The sequence below is a fragment of the Panthera onca genome, chromosome B2 (assembly GCF_046562875.1).
Source record: "Panthera onca isolate mPanOnc1 chromosome B2, mPanOnc1 haplotype 2, whole genome shotgun sequence".
Taxonomy (NCBI): Eukaryota; Metazoa; Chordata; class Mammalia; order Carnivora; family Felidae; genus Panthera; species Panthera onca.
The window spans coordinates 86,944,820-86,962,179 of record NC_138343.1 but is presented as its reverse complement, the minus strand read 5'-3'; the positions used below and the strand labels follow the sequence as shown (position 1 = coordinate 86,962,179).

The 17,360-nt window shown below is 36.4% G+C and overlaps 1 protein-coding gene across 10 annotated transcripts in view; it reads right to left on the bottom strand.

Moving 5' to 3' along the window:
• KLHL32 (kelch like family member 32) overlaps positions 1-17,360 on the bottom strand; it is a 238,094-nt gene that overhangs the window by 18,169 nt on the left and 202,565 nt on the right. For all 10 annotated transcript variants that reach the window (XM_078447145.2, XM_078447142.2, XM_078447141.2 and 7 more), the window contains 2 exons: positions 16,329-16,521; positions 14,540-14,634 (listed from right to left, as the gene is read on the bottom strand). In XM_078447145.2, the coding sequence (XP_078303271.1) occupies positions 14,540-14,634; positions 16,329-16,521 (288 nt within the window). The remainder of the gene's footprint in view (positions 1-14,539; positions 14,635-16,328; positions 16,522-17,360) is intronic.

Sequence of the window (17,360 nt, the reverse complement as noted above, 5' to 3'; positions counted from 1 at the left end):
ATTTCAGACTTAAAGATACATGCAGACTGAAAGTAAAGGAATGGAAAGGCATTTATCATGGAAATGGAACTGAAAAGAAAGCTGGGATAGCAATATTTAAAGGAGACAGAATAAACTTGAAAACAAATTCTGTAACCAAAGACAAAGAATGACCTTACATAATCATAAAGGGACAAGAATTGTAACAATTATAAATATTGATGCACATAAGAGTACCGAAATACATAAAGCAGCTAATTACAAACATAAAGGAAGTAATCAACAGTAATATAGTAAGAGGAGGGCACATTAAAACCCCATTTACACCAATCAGTAGATCATCCAAACAGAAAATCAACAAAGAAACAGTGGCTTTGAATGACACATTGGATGAGACAGGTCTAACAGATGCATTCAGAACATTCCATCCTAAAACAGCAGAATACACATTTTTTCAAGTGCACAGGGAGAATTCTACAGAACAGATGACATGTTAGGCCACAAAGCAAGTCTCAACAAATTCAAAAATACTTTAGTCATACTATGCATCTTTTCCAACCAGGACACTATAAAACTAGAAATGAACCAAAAGAAAAAATTGAAAGGAACACAAATACATAAAGATTAAATAACATGTTACTAAACAGTGAATGAGACAAGCAGAAATCAAGGAAAAAATCAAAGACACATTGGAGGGATACCTGGCTGGCTCAGCTGGTAAAGCATGCAACTCTAGATCTTGGTGTTGTGAGTTCAAGACCCAGATTGGGTGTACAGCTTATTAAAAAAAAGAAAGAAAGAAATACATAGAAACAAATGAAAATGATAACACAATGTTCCAAAATCTTTGGGATTCAGCAAATGGTCTTCTAAGAGGAAAGTTTATAGTAATAGAGGCCTACCTCATGAAGTAAGAGAAATCTAAAACAACCTAAGCTAAGACTCCACAGGGGCTAGAAAAAGAAGAATAAAACTCAAAAACAGTACAAGGGGTAAAATACAAAAAGACAAAACAAACAAAAAACAAAAACAGTACAAGGAAATAATAAAGATTAAAACAGAAATAAATACAAATATTCTCAAAGGTTTCTAAAAAATAGAAGGGAACAGTCCCAAACTTGTTTTTACAAGGCCAGCATTACCTAAATACCAAAACCACACAAGCACACTAAAGAAAATTACAGGCCAATATGCCTGATGAATATAAAAGCAAAAATCCTCAAGAAAATATTAGCACGCTCAATTCAACAATACATTAAAAGTTTCATATATTGTGTTCAGGTAGGATTTATTCCAGAAATGCAAGGATTGTTCAACACGTGCAAATTAATTAATGTTATACATCACATTAACAAAATGAAGGATACAAAAACTCAAACAATAATCTAATTGATGCAGAAAAAGCATTTGGCAAAATTCAGCATTCATTCATAATAAAAAAAAAAACTGTGTATATAGGGATCACACCTCAACATATAAAAGCTATATGACAAGTTTACAGCTAAAATAATTAACAGTGAAAAGCTAAAAGCTTTTTCTCTAAAGTTAAGAACTTGACAGGTATGCTCATTATTGCCACTTTTATTCAACAATGTACTAGAAATCCTAGCCAAAGCAATTACACAAGAAATAAAAAACATCCAAATCAGAAAGGAAGACATAAAACTGTCTTCATTTGCAGATGATGTATTATATAGAAATTCTAATGACTCCAGGAAAAAAAACTGTTAGAGCTAACAAATTCAGTAAAGAGACAAAATATAAAATCAATATACAAAAATCAGTTGTGTTTCTATACACTAATAGCAAACTATCAGAGAAATTAAGAAAGCAATCTCATTTATAATTGCAGCAAAAAGAATAAAATGTCAAGAAATAAAGTGAACCAGGGAGGAGAAAGATCTGTACACCAGAAACTATCAGATATTGATGAAGGAAATTGAAGAAGACACAATTAAATAGAAAGATATTCTGTGCTCACTGACTGGGGAAATTAATATTATTAAAATGTCTATACTATTAAAGCAATGTAATCCCTATCTTAATTCCAATGGCATTTTTCACAGAAAAAGAAAAAACAACTCTAAAATTTGTATGGAACCATAAAAGACCCCCAAAAGAGCCAAATCAATCTTAAAGCAGAAGGAAGTTTGAGTCATCACAAATTCTGGTTTCAAATATATTACAAAGTTATGGTAAATACAACAGTATGGTTTAAGTATAAAAATAGACACATAGATCAACAGGACAAAATTTGAGAGCCCAGAAGTAAACCCATATGAGTGTGTGTGTGTGTGTGTACGTACACACACACACACACACACACACACACTCAATTTATGACGAAGGAGCCAAGAATATACAAATGAGAGAAAGAATAGTCTCTTCAATAAAAAGTGTTGGGAAAACTGGACAGACAGAAGCAAAACAATGAAATTAGACCCTTCTCTTTCACCATACTCAAAAATCAACTCAAAATGGATGAAAGACTTGGACGTAAGACCCAAAACCATAAAAGTCTTAGAAGAAAACAGGGAAAACTCCTTGTCATTGGTCTTGGCAATGATTTTTTGGATTTGACACAAAGCAAAGGCAACAAAAGCAAAAATAAATAAGTAGGACCACATGAAATTAAAAAGTTTCTGTACACCAAAGGAAACCACCTGTACATCAAAGGAAAATGAAAGGCCAAACTACCAAATGGGAGAATATATTTTAAAATCATATATCTGATAAGGGATTAAGATCCAAAACACTATAAAGAACTGCTACAACTCAACAGAGAAAAACAGTCTGATTGAAAAGGAGTAGAAGATCTGAACAGACATTTTTCCAAAGACAACATAAAAATGACGAGCAGGTATGTCACAAGGTGCTCAACATCACTGATCATCAGGGAAATGGTAATCAAAACCACAATGAGTTATCACCTCACACCTGTTAAAATGGCTATCATCAAAAAGATAAGAAATAACAAGTGTTGGTGAGGATTTGGAGAAGAGGAAACCCTTGTATACTGTTGGTCTAACTATAAATTGGTACAGTCACTACAAAAAACAGTATGGAGGTGTTCTCAAAAAATTAAAAATGAAACTACCATATGATCCATACCACGTCTGAGTATATATCTGAAGGAAATAAAATCATTAGTTTGAAAAGTTATCTGTACCTCCATCTTCACTGAAGCATTATTTACAATCACCAACACATAGGAAAAACCTAAATGTCCATTAATGAATGAATGGATAAGGAAATTGTTATCATATACACATACACATGCAGAACACACACACACACGAATAATATTCAGCCATGAAAAGGAAGGTAATCTGCCATTTGCAACATGGGTGGACCTTATAGTGTTTATGGTAAATAAATCAGACAGGAAAAGATAAATACTGTATGATCCCACCTGATAGGGTCGTTCGAAGCAGTCTCTAGGTACCCTAGCTGGCATATTGCCTCAGTGAGCCTTGGGCCCCTAGCCCACACCTGCCCCAGCTCCCTGACCAAGATGGCCCTAGTGCAACACATAAGACATCCTTAGCAAGCACTCACTACAGCTCCAGCCATCACCCCAAATTACTGCAGCAACATTCTAGGTCCAAACCACTTCAACTCCAGATGACTTGCCAGGATACCCCCTGCCCATGCCTCACCTAGGTTTCTGCTGCTCTACTATGATGCCCTGTGCAGAATGCCCCAGGCCACCCTAACCACATCTGCCTTGACTCCAGCCACCACCAGGACACCCTCATGTGGAGCACTCTGGGATACCCTTTCCCCCCTGTCAGCTTCAACTATACTGCCAAAATATCTTCTGTGCAGAGAGTACTGGGACCCCCCCGATCCCCCACCACCACCCAGTACACACACACTTCAGCCTGAGCTATCATGCCATGTTGGCCTCTGCAGCAAGTCCCGAAAATGTCCTGACCAGGGCACTCAGCTCAGGCCTTCCCAAAGCAGCCCCAGCACAGAATGTCCTGGCACCCCCAGGCCACACTAGCCACAGCTCCATTTCAGTTAGCCAAAGTCATCAGGCACACAGTCTACACAGGGGAAAACCATATACAAGACTATTCCTTTGAGTTTAGGAGAAGTAACTGTTCTGCCTAATTCATAAAAACAAATACAGAAAATCAATCAAAATGAGGTGACAGGATATGTTCCAAATAAAAAAAAAAATAAGACAAAATTTTAGAAAAAGAACTAAACAGAACAGAGATAACCAATTTACCTGATAAAAGAGTTCAAACTAATAGTCTTAAAGATATTCACTGGACTGGGAAAAAGAGTGGATAAACTTAGTGAGAACTTTAATAAAGAGAAAACATAAAAAAATAACCAATCAGAGTTGAAGAATAACTGAAATGAAATACATACTAGAGGAAATCAATAGTACATCAGTGTTTGTAGAATGGGTCAGCATTTTGGAAGACAGGTTAATAGGAAGCACTCAAGATGAGCAGCATAAAGAAAAAAGAATTTTAAAAAGCAAAATTAGATTAAGAGACCTTCTGAGACACCATCAAGTGAACAAACATTCACCTCATAGGGATCCCAAGGAAGAGAGAGGAAAAGGGGCAGAAATCTTTTTTTTTAAGAAACAATAGCTGAAATCTTCTCTAACCTAGGGGAGAAAATAGATATCTAGGCCCAGGAAGCACAAAAACTTTGAAACAAAATGAACCCAAAGAGATCAACAGCAAGACACATAATAATTAAAATGTCAAAGATTAAAGATAAAAAGATAATTTTAAAAACAGCTAGGGAGAAGCAACTATTTATATACATGGAAAACCGCAGGAGGCTATCAGCTGATTTTTCAGCAGAAACTTTATAGTCAAAAGGAAGTGGCAAGATATATTCAAAGTGCTGAAAGGAAAAAGCCTACAACCTAGAATATTCTATCTCGCAAGGTGATCTTTCAAAATTGAGATGAGATAGAGTTTCCCAGACAAATAAAAGTTAAGAGTTCATCACCACAAAACCACCCTTACAAGAAATGCTAAAGGGACTTCTTTAAATGGAAGAGATGATAATTAGGAGAAAACTATGAAAGCAAAAACTGTGACAAGTAAAAGCAAATACACAGTAAAAGTAGTAGAGCAATCAATCATAAAGCTAGTATGAAGGTTAAAAGACAAAAGTCATAAAATCAATAATATCCTAAAAATTAGTTAAGGGGGCTCACAAAATAAAAAAAGATATAAAATATGACTACATACATAAGTGGAGCAGGGAGTAAAATTAAAGTTCTTTTAGAATGTGTTCAAACTTGGGGAGCCTGGGTGGCTCAGTCTGTTAAGCATCTGACCTCAGGTCAGGTCATGATCTCACAGTTCATGAGTTCAAGCCCCACATCAAGTTCTGTGCTGACAACTCAGAGCCTGGAGCCTGCTTCAGATTCTGTGTCTCCGTCTCTCTCTGCCCCTTCCCCCATTCACACTCTGTCTCTCTCAGATAAAACAAACGTTAAAAAAAAAAAGAATGTATTCAAACTTAAGTGACCATCAACTTAATATAGACTACTATATACTTTAGATGCTGTATATGAACTTCATGGTAACCAAAAACAAAAACCTAAAACAGATACACAAAAAATAAAAAGAAAGCCAAGCATTACACTAAAGAAAGTCATCAATCACAAGAACAGAGAGAAAGAAACAAAGTAACAGAGGAATTACAAAAACAACTAAAAAACAATAAAATGCAAAATGCATGCCTATCAATAATTACTTTGTTTTATTTATTATTATTATTATTTTTAAATTTACATCCAAATTAGTTAGCATATAATGAAACAATGATTTCAGGAGTAGATGCCTTAATGCCCCTTACCCATTTAGCCCATCCCCCCTCCCACAATCCCTCCAGCCACCCTCAGTTTGTTCTCCATATTTATGAGTCTCTTCTGTTTTGTCCCCCTCCCTGTTTTTATATTATTTTTGTTTCCCTTCCCTTATGTTCATCTGTTTTGTCTCTTAAAGTCCTCATATGAATGAAGTCATATGACTTTTGTCTTTCTCTGACTAATTTCACTTAGCATAATACCCTCCAGTTCCATCCATGTAGTTGCAAATGGCAAGATTTCATTTTTTGATGGCCTAGTAATACTCCATTGTATATATATACCACATCCTCTTTATCCATTCATCCATTGATGGACATTTGGGCTCTTTCCATACTTTGGCTATTGTTGATACTGCTGCTCTAAACATGGGGATGCATGTGTCCCTTCGAAACAGCACACCTGTATCCTGTGGATAAATGCCTACTAGTGCAATTGCTGGGTCATAGGGTAGTTCTATTTTTAGTTTTTTGAGGAACCTCCATACTGTTTTCCAGAATGGCTGCACCAGCTTGCATTCCCACCAACAATGCAAAAGAGATCCTTTTTCTCTGCATCCTTGCCAACATCTGTTGTTGCCTGAGTTGTTAATGTTAGCCCTTCTGACAGGTGTAAGGTGGTATCATTGTGGTTTTGATTTGTATTTCCCAGATGATGAGTAATGTTGAGCATTTTTTCATGTGTTGGTTGGATGTCTTCCTTAGACAAGTTTCTATTCATGTCTTTCGCCCATTTCTTCACTGGATTATTTTTTTGGGTGTTGAGTTTAATAAATTCTTTATAGATTTTGGATACTAACCCTTTATCTGATATGTAATTTGCAAATATCTTCCCCCATTCTGTCGGTTGCCTTTTAGTTTTGCTGATTGTTTCCTTCACTGTGCAGAAGCTTTTTATTTTGATGAGGTCCCAGTAGTTCATTTTTGCTTTTGTTTCCCTTGCCTTCAGAGACGTGTTGAGTAAGAAGTTCCTGTGGCCAAGGTCAAGGAGGTCTTTGCCTGCTATCTCCTGGAGGATTTTGATGGCTTCCGGTCTTACATTTAGATCTTTCATCCATTTTGAGTTTATTTTTGCGTATGGTGTAAGAAAGTGGTCCAGGTTCATTCTTCTGCATGTCGCTGTCCAGTTTTCCCAGCACCACTTGCTGAAAAGACTGTCTTTATTCTACTGGATATTCTTTCCTGCTTTGTCAAAGATTAGTTGCCCATACATTTGTGGGTCCATTTCTGGGTTCTCTATTCTGTTCCATTGATCTGAGTGTCTGTTCTTGTGCCAGTACCATACTGTCTTGATGATTACAGCTTTGTAATACATCTTGAAGTCTGGGATTGTGATGCCTGCAGGTTTGGTTTTCTTTTTCAGAATTGATTTGGCTATTCAAGGTCTTTTGTGGTTCCATACAAATTTAAGGATTATTTGTTCTAGCCCTGAAGAATGCTGGTGTTACTTTGATAGGGATTATGTTGAATATGTAGATTGCTTTGGGGTAATATCGACATTTTAACAATATTTGTTCTTCCCATCCAGGAGCATAGAATCTTTTTCCATTTTTTGTGTCTTCAATTTCTTTCATAAGCTTTCTATAGTTTTCACTGTATAGGTTTTTCACCTCTTTGGTTAGGTTTACTCCTAGGTATTTTATAGTTTTTTCTGCAACTGTAAATGGGATCGATTCCTTGATTTCTCTTTCTGCTGCTTCATTGTTGGTGTATAGGAAGGCAACCGATGTCTGTGCATTGATTTTAGATCCTGCAACTTTGCTGAATTCATGAATCAGTTCTAGCAGTTCTTTGGTGGAATCTTTGGGTTTTCCATATAGAGTATCATGTCATCTGCGAAGAGTGAAAGTTTGACCTCCTCCTGGCCAATTTGGATGCCTTTTATTTCTTTGTGTTGTCTGATTGCAGAGGCTAAGACTTCCAATACTATGTTGAATAACAGTGCGAGAGTGGACATCCCTGTCTTGTTCCTGACGTTAGGGGGAAAGCTCTCAGTTTTTCCCCATCGAGGATGATATTAGCATTGGGTCGTTCATATATGACTTTTATGATCTCAACGCATGGCCCTTTTATCCCTACTTTCTTGAGGGTTTTTATCAAGAAAGGATGGTGTATTTTGTCGAATGTTTTCTCAGCACCTTCAATAATTAAATGTAAATGGTCTATACATTTCAAAGGACATAGAGTGATACAATTGATTTAAAAAAAAAAAAGACTCATCTATGTGCTGCCAATAAGAAACTCACTTTAAACCTAAAGATACATACAGCCTGAAAATGAAGGAAAAAGATATTCCAGGCAAATAGAAAAGAAAAGAAACAGGAAGTAATAGTTACATTAGATAAAACTGACTTTAAAACAAAGACTATAACAAGACAAGCAAGAGAATTACATAATGATAAAGAGAATCAAACAAATAGATATAACAATTTTAATTCTCTTTGCACCCAATATTTAAGCACCTAAATGAATAAATTAAATATTAATTATTAATAAATTATAACTTATTATAGATTAAATTTATAATTATATAAATTAATAATTAAATATTAACATAAATGGAGAAATTGACATCATAAAATAATAGTAGGGGACTTTAACTTCCCATTTACAGCAATGGGTAGACCACCCAGACAGAAAATCAATAAGGAAACAGTATCTTTGAATGATCCATTAGACAGATATATACAAAACACCCTATCCCAGACCAACAGAATACAGATACTTTTTAAGTGCTCATGGAACATTCTCCAGGATAGATCACATGTTAGGTCACAAAACAGTCTCAGTATTTTTAAGAATACCAAAGTCATATCAGTCTTCTTTTCTGACCACAACAGTAAGAAACTAGAAATTAATTACAAGAAAAGCATAAATATATCGAGGCTAACCAACATGCAACTACACAACCTATGGATTAATGAGGAAATCAAAGAGGAAATGAAAAAAAAAAATACATGGGGACAAATGAAAATAAAAACACAACAGTCAAAAATCTTTGGGACACTGGGACACAGGGGCACCTCAGTGGCTCAGTGGGTTAAGTGTCCATCCTATTCTTGGTTTCAGTTCAGGTCATGATCTCAGAGTTTGTGGGATCGGGCCCCACGTTGGGCTCTGCACTGACAACACAGAGCCTGCTTGAGATTCTCTCTCTCCCACTCTCTCTGCCCCTCCACCACTCACACTCTCTCTCACTCTCAAACAAACTTAAAAAAACTTTGAGACACAGCTAAATCAGTTCTAAGAGGGAAATTTATAGAAATACAGGGATACTTCAAGAACAACAAATATCTGTGATAAACAATCTAACCTCACACCTAAAAGAAATAGAAAAAGAAGAGTGAACAAAACCAGTGTTAGTAGAAGGAGGGAATAACAGGTCAGAGCAGAAATAAATGAAATAGAGACTAAAAATACATATATGAAAGATCAATGAAGAGCTAGTTCTTGAACAGAAAACAAAATTGATAGCCCTTTAGCCAGACTTATCAAGAAAAAAGGAGAGGACAGAAAGAGTGTCAGAAACAAAGGAGAAATAACAACTGACACCACAGAAATACAAAGGATTATAAGAAACTACTATGAAAAGTTATATGCCAACAAATTGGACAACCTAGAAGAAACAGTAAATTTCTAGTAACATATACTCTTACAAAACTGAATCAGAAAGAAACAGAAAATATGAACAGACCAATTACTAGTAATGAAATCTAATCAGTAATGAAAAAAGTTCCATCAAACTGAAGTCCAGAAACAGATGGGTTCACAAGTGAATTCTACCAACTAAGTTAATACTTATTCTCCTCAAACTATTCTAAAAAATAGAAGGGGAAGGAAGACTTCCAAATATATTCTATAAGGCCAGCATTGCCCTGATACCAAAACTAGACAAAGATACCACAAGGAAAGAAAGCTACAGGCCAATATCCATAATGAACACAGATAAAAAAAAAAAATTAAGGAATTTTACTAGTTTATTTATTTATTTTGAGAGGGAGAGAGAGAGAGAGAGAGAGAACAGGTTGTGGAACAGCAGAGAGAAGGAGAGTCAGAATCCCAAGCAGACCCCTTGCCATCAGCACAGAGCCCACTGTGGGGCTTGAACCCACAATTTGTGACATCATGACCTAAGCCGAGATCAAGAGTAACACACTTAACTGACTGCACTACCCAGATGCCCACAGATACAAAAATTCTCAACAAAAGATGGGCAAACTGAATTCAACAACAATAAAAAAAATGATTCATCACAATCAACAGGAATTTATTCAGGGGATGCATGAATGATTCAATATTCACAAATCAGTCAGCGTGACATACCACATTAACAAAGGATAAAAATCCTGTTAAAAAAATTTTTTAAAAAGGGGCGCCTGGGTGGCTCAGTCGGTTGAGCGTCCGACTTCGGCTCAGGTCATGATCTCGCGCTCCGTGAGTTCGAGCCCCACGTCCAGCTCTGTGCTGACAGCTCAGAGCCTGGAGCCTGCTTCGGATTCTGTGTCTCCCTCTCTCTCTGGCCCTCCCCCCATTCATGCTCTGTCTCTCTCTGTCTCAAAAATAAATAAATGTTAAAAAAAAACCAAAGGATAAAAATCATATGATCATCTCAATAGATGCAGAACAAGCATTTGACAAAATTCACCATCCATTCAAGACAAAATGTCTCAACAAAGTGGGTTTAGGGAGAACACACCTCAATATAGTAGAAGCCAGATATTACAAACCCACAGCTAACATCATACTCAGTAGGGAAAAATAGAGCTTTTTCTCTAGATCAGAATCAAAACAAGGATATCTACTCTTGCCCCTGGTATTCAATAAAGTAATGGAAGTCCTAGCCACAGCAATTAGAAAACAATAAATAAAAAGCATCCAAGTTGGTAAGGAAGATGTTAAGCTGTCACTAATTGCTGATGACATGATACTATGCATAGAAAACTCTAAAGGTTCCACCAAAAAACTATTAAAACTGATGAATCAATTCAGTAGGGTCACAGAATACAAAATTAACATATATAAATGTGTTGCATTGCTATACACTAATAACAAAGTAGCAGAATGGAAATTAAGCAGACAATTCCAAATGCATCAAAAGGAATACGTAGGAATAAATAATTAGGTGAAAGACCTGTACTCTGAAAACTGTAAGATATTAATGAAACTGAAAACAACACAAATGGAAAGATATACCATGTTAATGCATGAATATCATTAAAATGTCTATACTATCCAAAGAAATCTACATATTCAATGCAATCCTATTAAAAAAACCAACAGCATTTTGGGGCACCTCGCTAGCTAGGTCAGTTGAGCAGACATCTACTCTTGATTTTGGCACAGGTCATGATCCCAGGGTCATGGGATGAAACCCTGTATTGGGCTCCATGCTTAGCATATTAAGATTCTTTCTCCCATTGCTCCTTTCCCCTACTCGTACTCTAAAATTAAAACAAACAAACAAAAACAGTATTTTTCATAGAACTAGACAAATAATACTAAAATTTGTATGGAACCACAAAAGACCCAGAATAACAAAAGCAAACTTATGAAAGAAGAACAAAACTGGAGATATCACAATCCCACATTTCAAGATAGACTATAAAGCTATCCTAATCAAAACAGTATGGGACTGCTACAAAAATAGACATAGATCAATGCATCAGGATGAGAGAGGCCAGAAATAAACCCACACTCGTAAGATCAATTAATCTATAACAAAGGAGGCAAAAGTATACATGGAGAAAAGTTTCTTCAGTAAATAGTTTTGGGAAAACTGGACAGCTACATGTAAAAGAATGAAATTGGACCACTTTCTTACATCACACATAAGAAATACACTCAAAATGCATTAAAGATCTAAATGTGAGACCCAAAATCATAAAACTCCTAGAAGAAAACATATGCAGTAATCTCTTAGGCATTGGTCTTAGCCACATATTTTTATGTATGTTTTCTCAGGCAAGGGAAACAAAAGCAAAAATAAACTATTGAGGCTGTAACAAAATAAAAAGCTTTCGCACAGTGAAAGAAACCATCAACAAAATGTAAAGGCAACCAACTTAATGGGAAAATATATTTGCAAATGATATATCCAATAAGGGGTTAATCTCCAAAATATATAAAGAATTTATACAACTCAACACCAAAAAAAATTTTTTTGATTAAAAAATGGGTAAAGAACCTAGATAGACAGTTCTCCAAAAAAGACATTACAGATGGTCAACAGACATATGAAAAGATGCTCAACATCACTTATCAAAGAAACACAAGTCAAAATCACAATGAAATATCACCTCACACCAGTGATAATGGCTAGTACCAAAAAGTCAAGAAATAATGAGTGTTGACAAGGATGTGGAGAAAAGGGAATCCTTATGCAGTACTAGTGGGAATGTAAGTTGATGCAAACACTATGGAAACTGTATGGAGATTCCTCAAAAATTTTTAAATAGAAATGCCATATGATTCAATAATTCCACTACTGGCTATTTACCCAAAGAATACAAAAACACAAATTCGAAAAGTTACCCCTATGTTTACTGCAGCATTATTTATAATAATAGCCAAGATATGGAAGCAACCCAAGTGTCCACTAATTAATAAAGTAATAAAGAAAATATATATACAATGGAATATCACTCAATCATAAAAAAATAAGACCTTGCCATTTGTGACAACATGGATGGACCTAGAGAATATTATGCTAAATGAAATAAGTCAGACAGAGAAAGATATATACCATATGATTTCACTTATATGTGGAATCTAAAAAAACAAAACAAATATATAAAACAGAAAGAGACCCATATATACAAAGAACAAATTAGTGGTTTCCAGAGAGAAGGTGGGTGTGTGAGCTGGGCAAAATGGATAATGGGGAGCGGGACATACAGGCTTCCAGTTATGGAATGAATAAGGCATGAGAATAAAAGGCACAGCATAGGGAATAGTCAATGGTATTGTAATAGCATTGCATGGTGATACATGTTAGTTAACACTGGTGGTGAGCATAGCATAATGTATAGAACTGTTAAATCACTAGGCCTATACACCTGAAGCTAATGTAACATTGTGTCTCATGTATAGTTCAATAAAAAAGAAACTTCTACTTATAAGAGAAACAAATCTTGGGGATATAATGTACAGCATGGTAACTACAATTACCCATACTGTATTGAATATTTGCAAGTGGCTAGGAGAGTAGATTTTAAAAGTTCTCCTCGCAAACAGAAAACTCTTGTAACTATGTGAGGTTATGAATGTTAACTAAATTTATTTTGGTGATTATTTATCAATATATACATATGTAACATTTTTACATACCTTGAACTAATACATTTAATGTTAATATTTCAATAAACTACAAACAACACTATCTCCTAACTATTCAATCCAGAACTCACATCCATTAGGACCAGCTTGCTTATTATGTTGTCATATTTATGCTACCCCTGCTGACATAGATATACTTAATAGAAGTATGTTAAATACCCTGACAAACCTCTGGCAAGACAAATCAAGAGAAGAGGAAAAATAAAAATCAATATTATGAATATAATGGGGGATATAACTAAGCAGTAACAAAACAACTAGTCACTAACAATTTTGAAAACTTAGACAACATGGAAAAGTTTCTTGAGAAAATATATATACCTTATGAGATGGGACTGTAGAAAAAATTAAAATCTTGGATAGTCCTGCAACTATTAAAGATAATGAAGCAGTGGTTAAAAACATTCCCCCAAGAGTAAGGTTAGATAATAAGAGTAGTTCTAAGGATATAGATTTTTCTGGATATCAAGAGAAAAATCGGGCCTAATACATGTCAATAACATCAGAGAACATGTAAAACAGAAAAACAATAGTAACAATTATAAAAAATAAAATAATAAAACTTTGAATATGTATATCAGCAAAAGCTATTGCTTTTCTGAAAAGCTCGGGGGGCAATTTGCCTCCCCTGGGCTGCTCACGTGCTGATGTGCCAGGGCTGTTCTCTGGGGAAGAGGCTACCTCCATCAGACTAACCATAAACTACCACTGCTCACAACTTCTGCCAGGAAGGAAGAACACCTTAGTAGGTGGAATTGATTGAAATGAACAAATTGCAATACAGAAAATAAAGCAACTGAGTGCAAAGGAGGCATTTGTAAAGTTTTGGGAGTGTGAAAGTACTATTACCAAAGATTTCGAGATTTTCTTGGTTTAGGAGAAAAAGAAAGGTATCCCACTTTCCCCATTTTCAGGATATATTATGCAGTAAAACTTTGGTTTGCAGGCCTAATTCATTCTGGAACCATGCTCGTAATCCAAAGCACTCGTATATCAAAGTGAATTTCAAGAATCATTGGCTCAGCTGTGATCATGTGACATTCGGCGTCACATACTACTTGTATTGCAAGACATCACTCATTTATGAAGTTAAAATTAGAAATGTTTGCTCATCTTGCATGACACTCGCAACCCAAGGTTTTACTGTATATATTTTCAAAGCTCCTCCCCACCTTTACCTTCAGTAGGGCTCAATAATTTATTAGACATCATTTTTAGGAAGCAGGATGAAGTTTAGTGACTGAACTAGCTACACAAAGGGAGCGCAAACCTCTTTCTAGGAGTAAATATCTCTTTCTTCAGTAGCAGCACTGCAAAAAGTAACCTCACTGAACCACCTGAACAAACTTCAAAAGGAACTTCAACCACTCACCTGGATACAAGCCAGAGGCTCGTTTGTCCAAATCGAATATCCACCAACTAAATATATTCTCTCATTATGGACAGCAACTCCAGATTCATTTTGGCCTAAAGTAAATTGAATGAAAAGAAAAAATAAATCCATTTTCCTTACATGTCTTAATTAACCCTTTTGCCACTGAGGGATACAATTTCCCCCTGTGGCACACTTGTATGCTCCACAGGATTTTCGCAGCAACTAATCACTGCCTCCCAGTACTCAGAGGGAAGAATTAACCACTCCTTCACAGAGAATGAATCTGTGTCAGGTCAGAACCAAGCCAAAACACGTACTAGCCAGCCAGGTTAGTAAATACAGCATTAAATGCAGCAATAATAAGCAATAACAAAATAAGAGTTCTATACTATGTTGTATGCCATTAACTTACAGTGGTGGAAATAAGGTATATTTCGAAATGCAAAATACCTCTTGTACCTACAAATGCTTTAAGGCAAGTGCTTACATTTGTAAAGTAACAGCTGCAACCCCAAGAAGCCAATAAAACAGAGCCATGCCCCCACTGTCCCCCAAATGAAGACAAATGACAGAAAAGATTGATAAAGTTACTACCCTCCTTTTTTTTTTTTTTTTCATACACAACAGTTTTAAGACTATATTAAAGTTCCCGATCTGGGACCAGCTAGGGTAGTCCCTAGATACTGACACGCCAAAATGATGAAAGGTTCCTCCCCCATTTAAAAAAGAAGACAGAATAACTCACTACCACATATTCTTCCCTGGAGGCTATCAGAGAGTGAGATAGTCTCTTTTTATTGATGGGCTGACACAGGACTGACTGTGGTAATAAATAACCTGGATCCTATGGCAGACAGAATCGCAGATCCAGGGACCGAGGGGCTGAGGTACTACTATAGCAACTCAGAGAGAGTGAAGTCCTTGTAGGTGGGCCCCAAAGATCATTTTCACAAAAACAAGAGCTCCACGCAAGGCATATAACCCTTTCACATTGGCACTCAGTGTTGCCTCCCCAGCCGTAGCCGTGAGTGGTTGAGCATCCACTCGGCATATTAAGATGTCCTCAGGTGCCAGTCCAGGCTACCATTTTGGGCTTGTGATTTTCCTATTATTAGAGCAGCCTGGGAAGGACCTGATCCCCTTGGAGGTTTATAATACGAGCCAACAAGGGAAAGAAGGTTTTCAACTCCGTAAAAAAACATCAGGGGTAAGTTGTTCACAGCTTACCTTTTATTCCCTTTTGAGATGAGGGTCCATACCTAGCGTTACTCTTGATAATGCTTGAAGGGGTAGGTGGCCAGAAATACCACCAAACCCCTAGGCACAGAACTGCTCTAAGATTCCGTTGTTAGAAGAATATAGCCAGAAACTGTATGTGACAGTAACAAATAATGAAGACTCTACTCCTGAACTCAAATAAAAGAGGACCAAAAGTGAAAAGGAAAAAAAAAATCGCTTCTGTAAAGAGTTTTTAATTCTCTGGTTCCTCCTAACGATCAAAGTTCCTCTGTGAATACTTATTGACGAGAAAGGACTTGACATACCTCTCTCAGCCAAGCGAGAAGATGCACATAGGTAAGAGAAGCCCTGAGAAACTAGCTCAGCCACCTAATTGAGTGAAATTTTGTGAGATAAATAATAGGGTACCTTTCTGGTTAATAAAAGCAAGGTGTTCTGCCACCATGCACTTGATATTTAGAGATGCGCTGAAGACGTAAAAAAAAAACAAGTGTGGCAATTTCTTGAATCTCTGCTTTTCCTGATTTACTTAGTCAAAGGTACTTGCCAGTCAACAGGTTGAAATTACAACGCGTCCACTGGTCGGTGTCTATGTTGTAAGAATCTATATGCCGCACAAGGATCCGGTCATTATTGTAGTCCAGGTCATTGCCTCCAAGAACATAAAGTTTTCTTTGAACAGCAGCCATGGAATGGTAGACCCTTCTCTGCAGCATAGGGCTGCGGCTTATCCATTTATTCTGGGGGAGGGAAAAAAAAAAAGAAAGAAAGAAATTCAGGTGGATTCTGTTAACAGGCGACCTCCATGGCAGAAACAGCAGCGCCTCATTAGTAGCCAGGACTCTAATGTGTGTCAATTGCATTGTATTTGACTGTTGCTTACAGATTGAAAGGTAGGGGTGTCTTACCTGAGAGCAAGTGTGGATGAAGCATGTATGCCAATTTTATTTTGCAACTTACATAAGGCATTTCCTCCTGCTGCATTTTATAGGTTGCATTTTATAGGGCATTTTTCATTTTATAACGGGAGCCCATGGAAGTTTTCCTGATGGTTTCTCACCCAAATGAGAAAACTTACACAAATTGTGGAAGAGTGAAAGCACCTGGCTAGGTATAATGATTAAGAAAACAGGTGCTTGGGGCACCTGAGAGGCCTAGCTGGTTAAGTGTCCGACACTTGATTTTGGGTCAGGTCATGATCTCAGAGTTTGTTGACCTTGGGCTCTGTGCTGATGGTGTGGAACATGCCTGGGATTTTCTCTCTCTCCCTCTCTCTCTCCCCACCCCCACACATACTGTCAATCTCTTGCTCTCAAAAATAAATAAATAAAACATTAAAAAAAAAAAAAAAGAAAGAAAACAGGCTCTGGATCCAGAATGCTTAAGTTTGTAAACTTTGTGTGACACCAAGCAATTTACTTAACCTCACTGTGCCTGTTTCCTTGTCTTTAAAGTGGGGGGAATCATACCTTACCCGACAAGCTTGTTGTGAGAATTAAATTAGTTAATACTCATGAAACATTTAGAAGAATGTTGTCACACTTTTAAAAAATTATTGTGATAATAATCCTTGGCCACC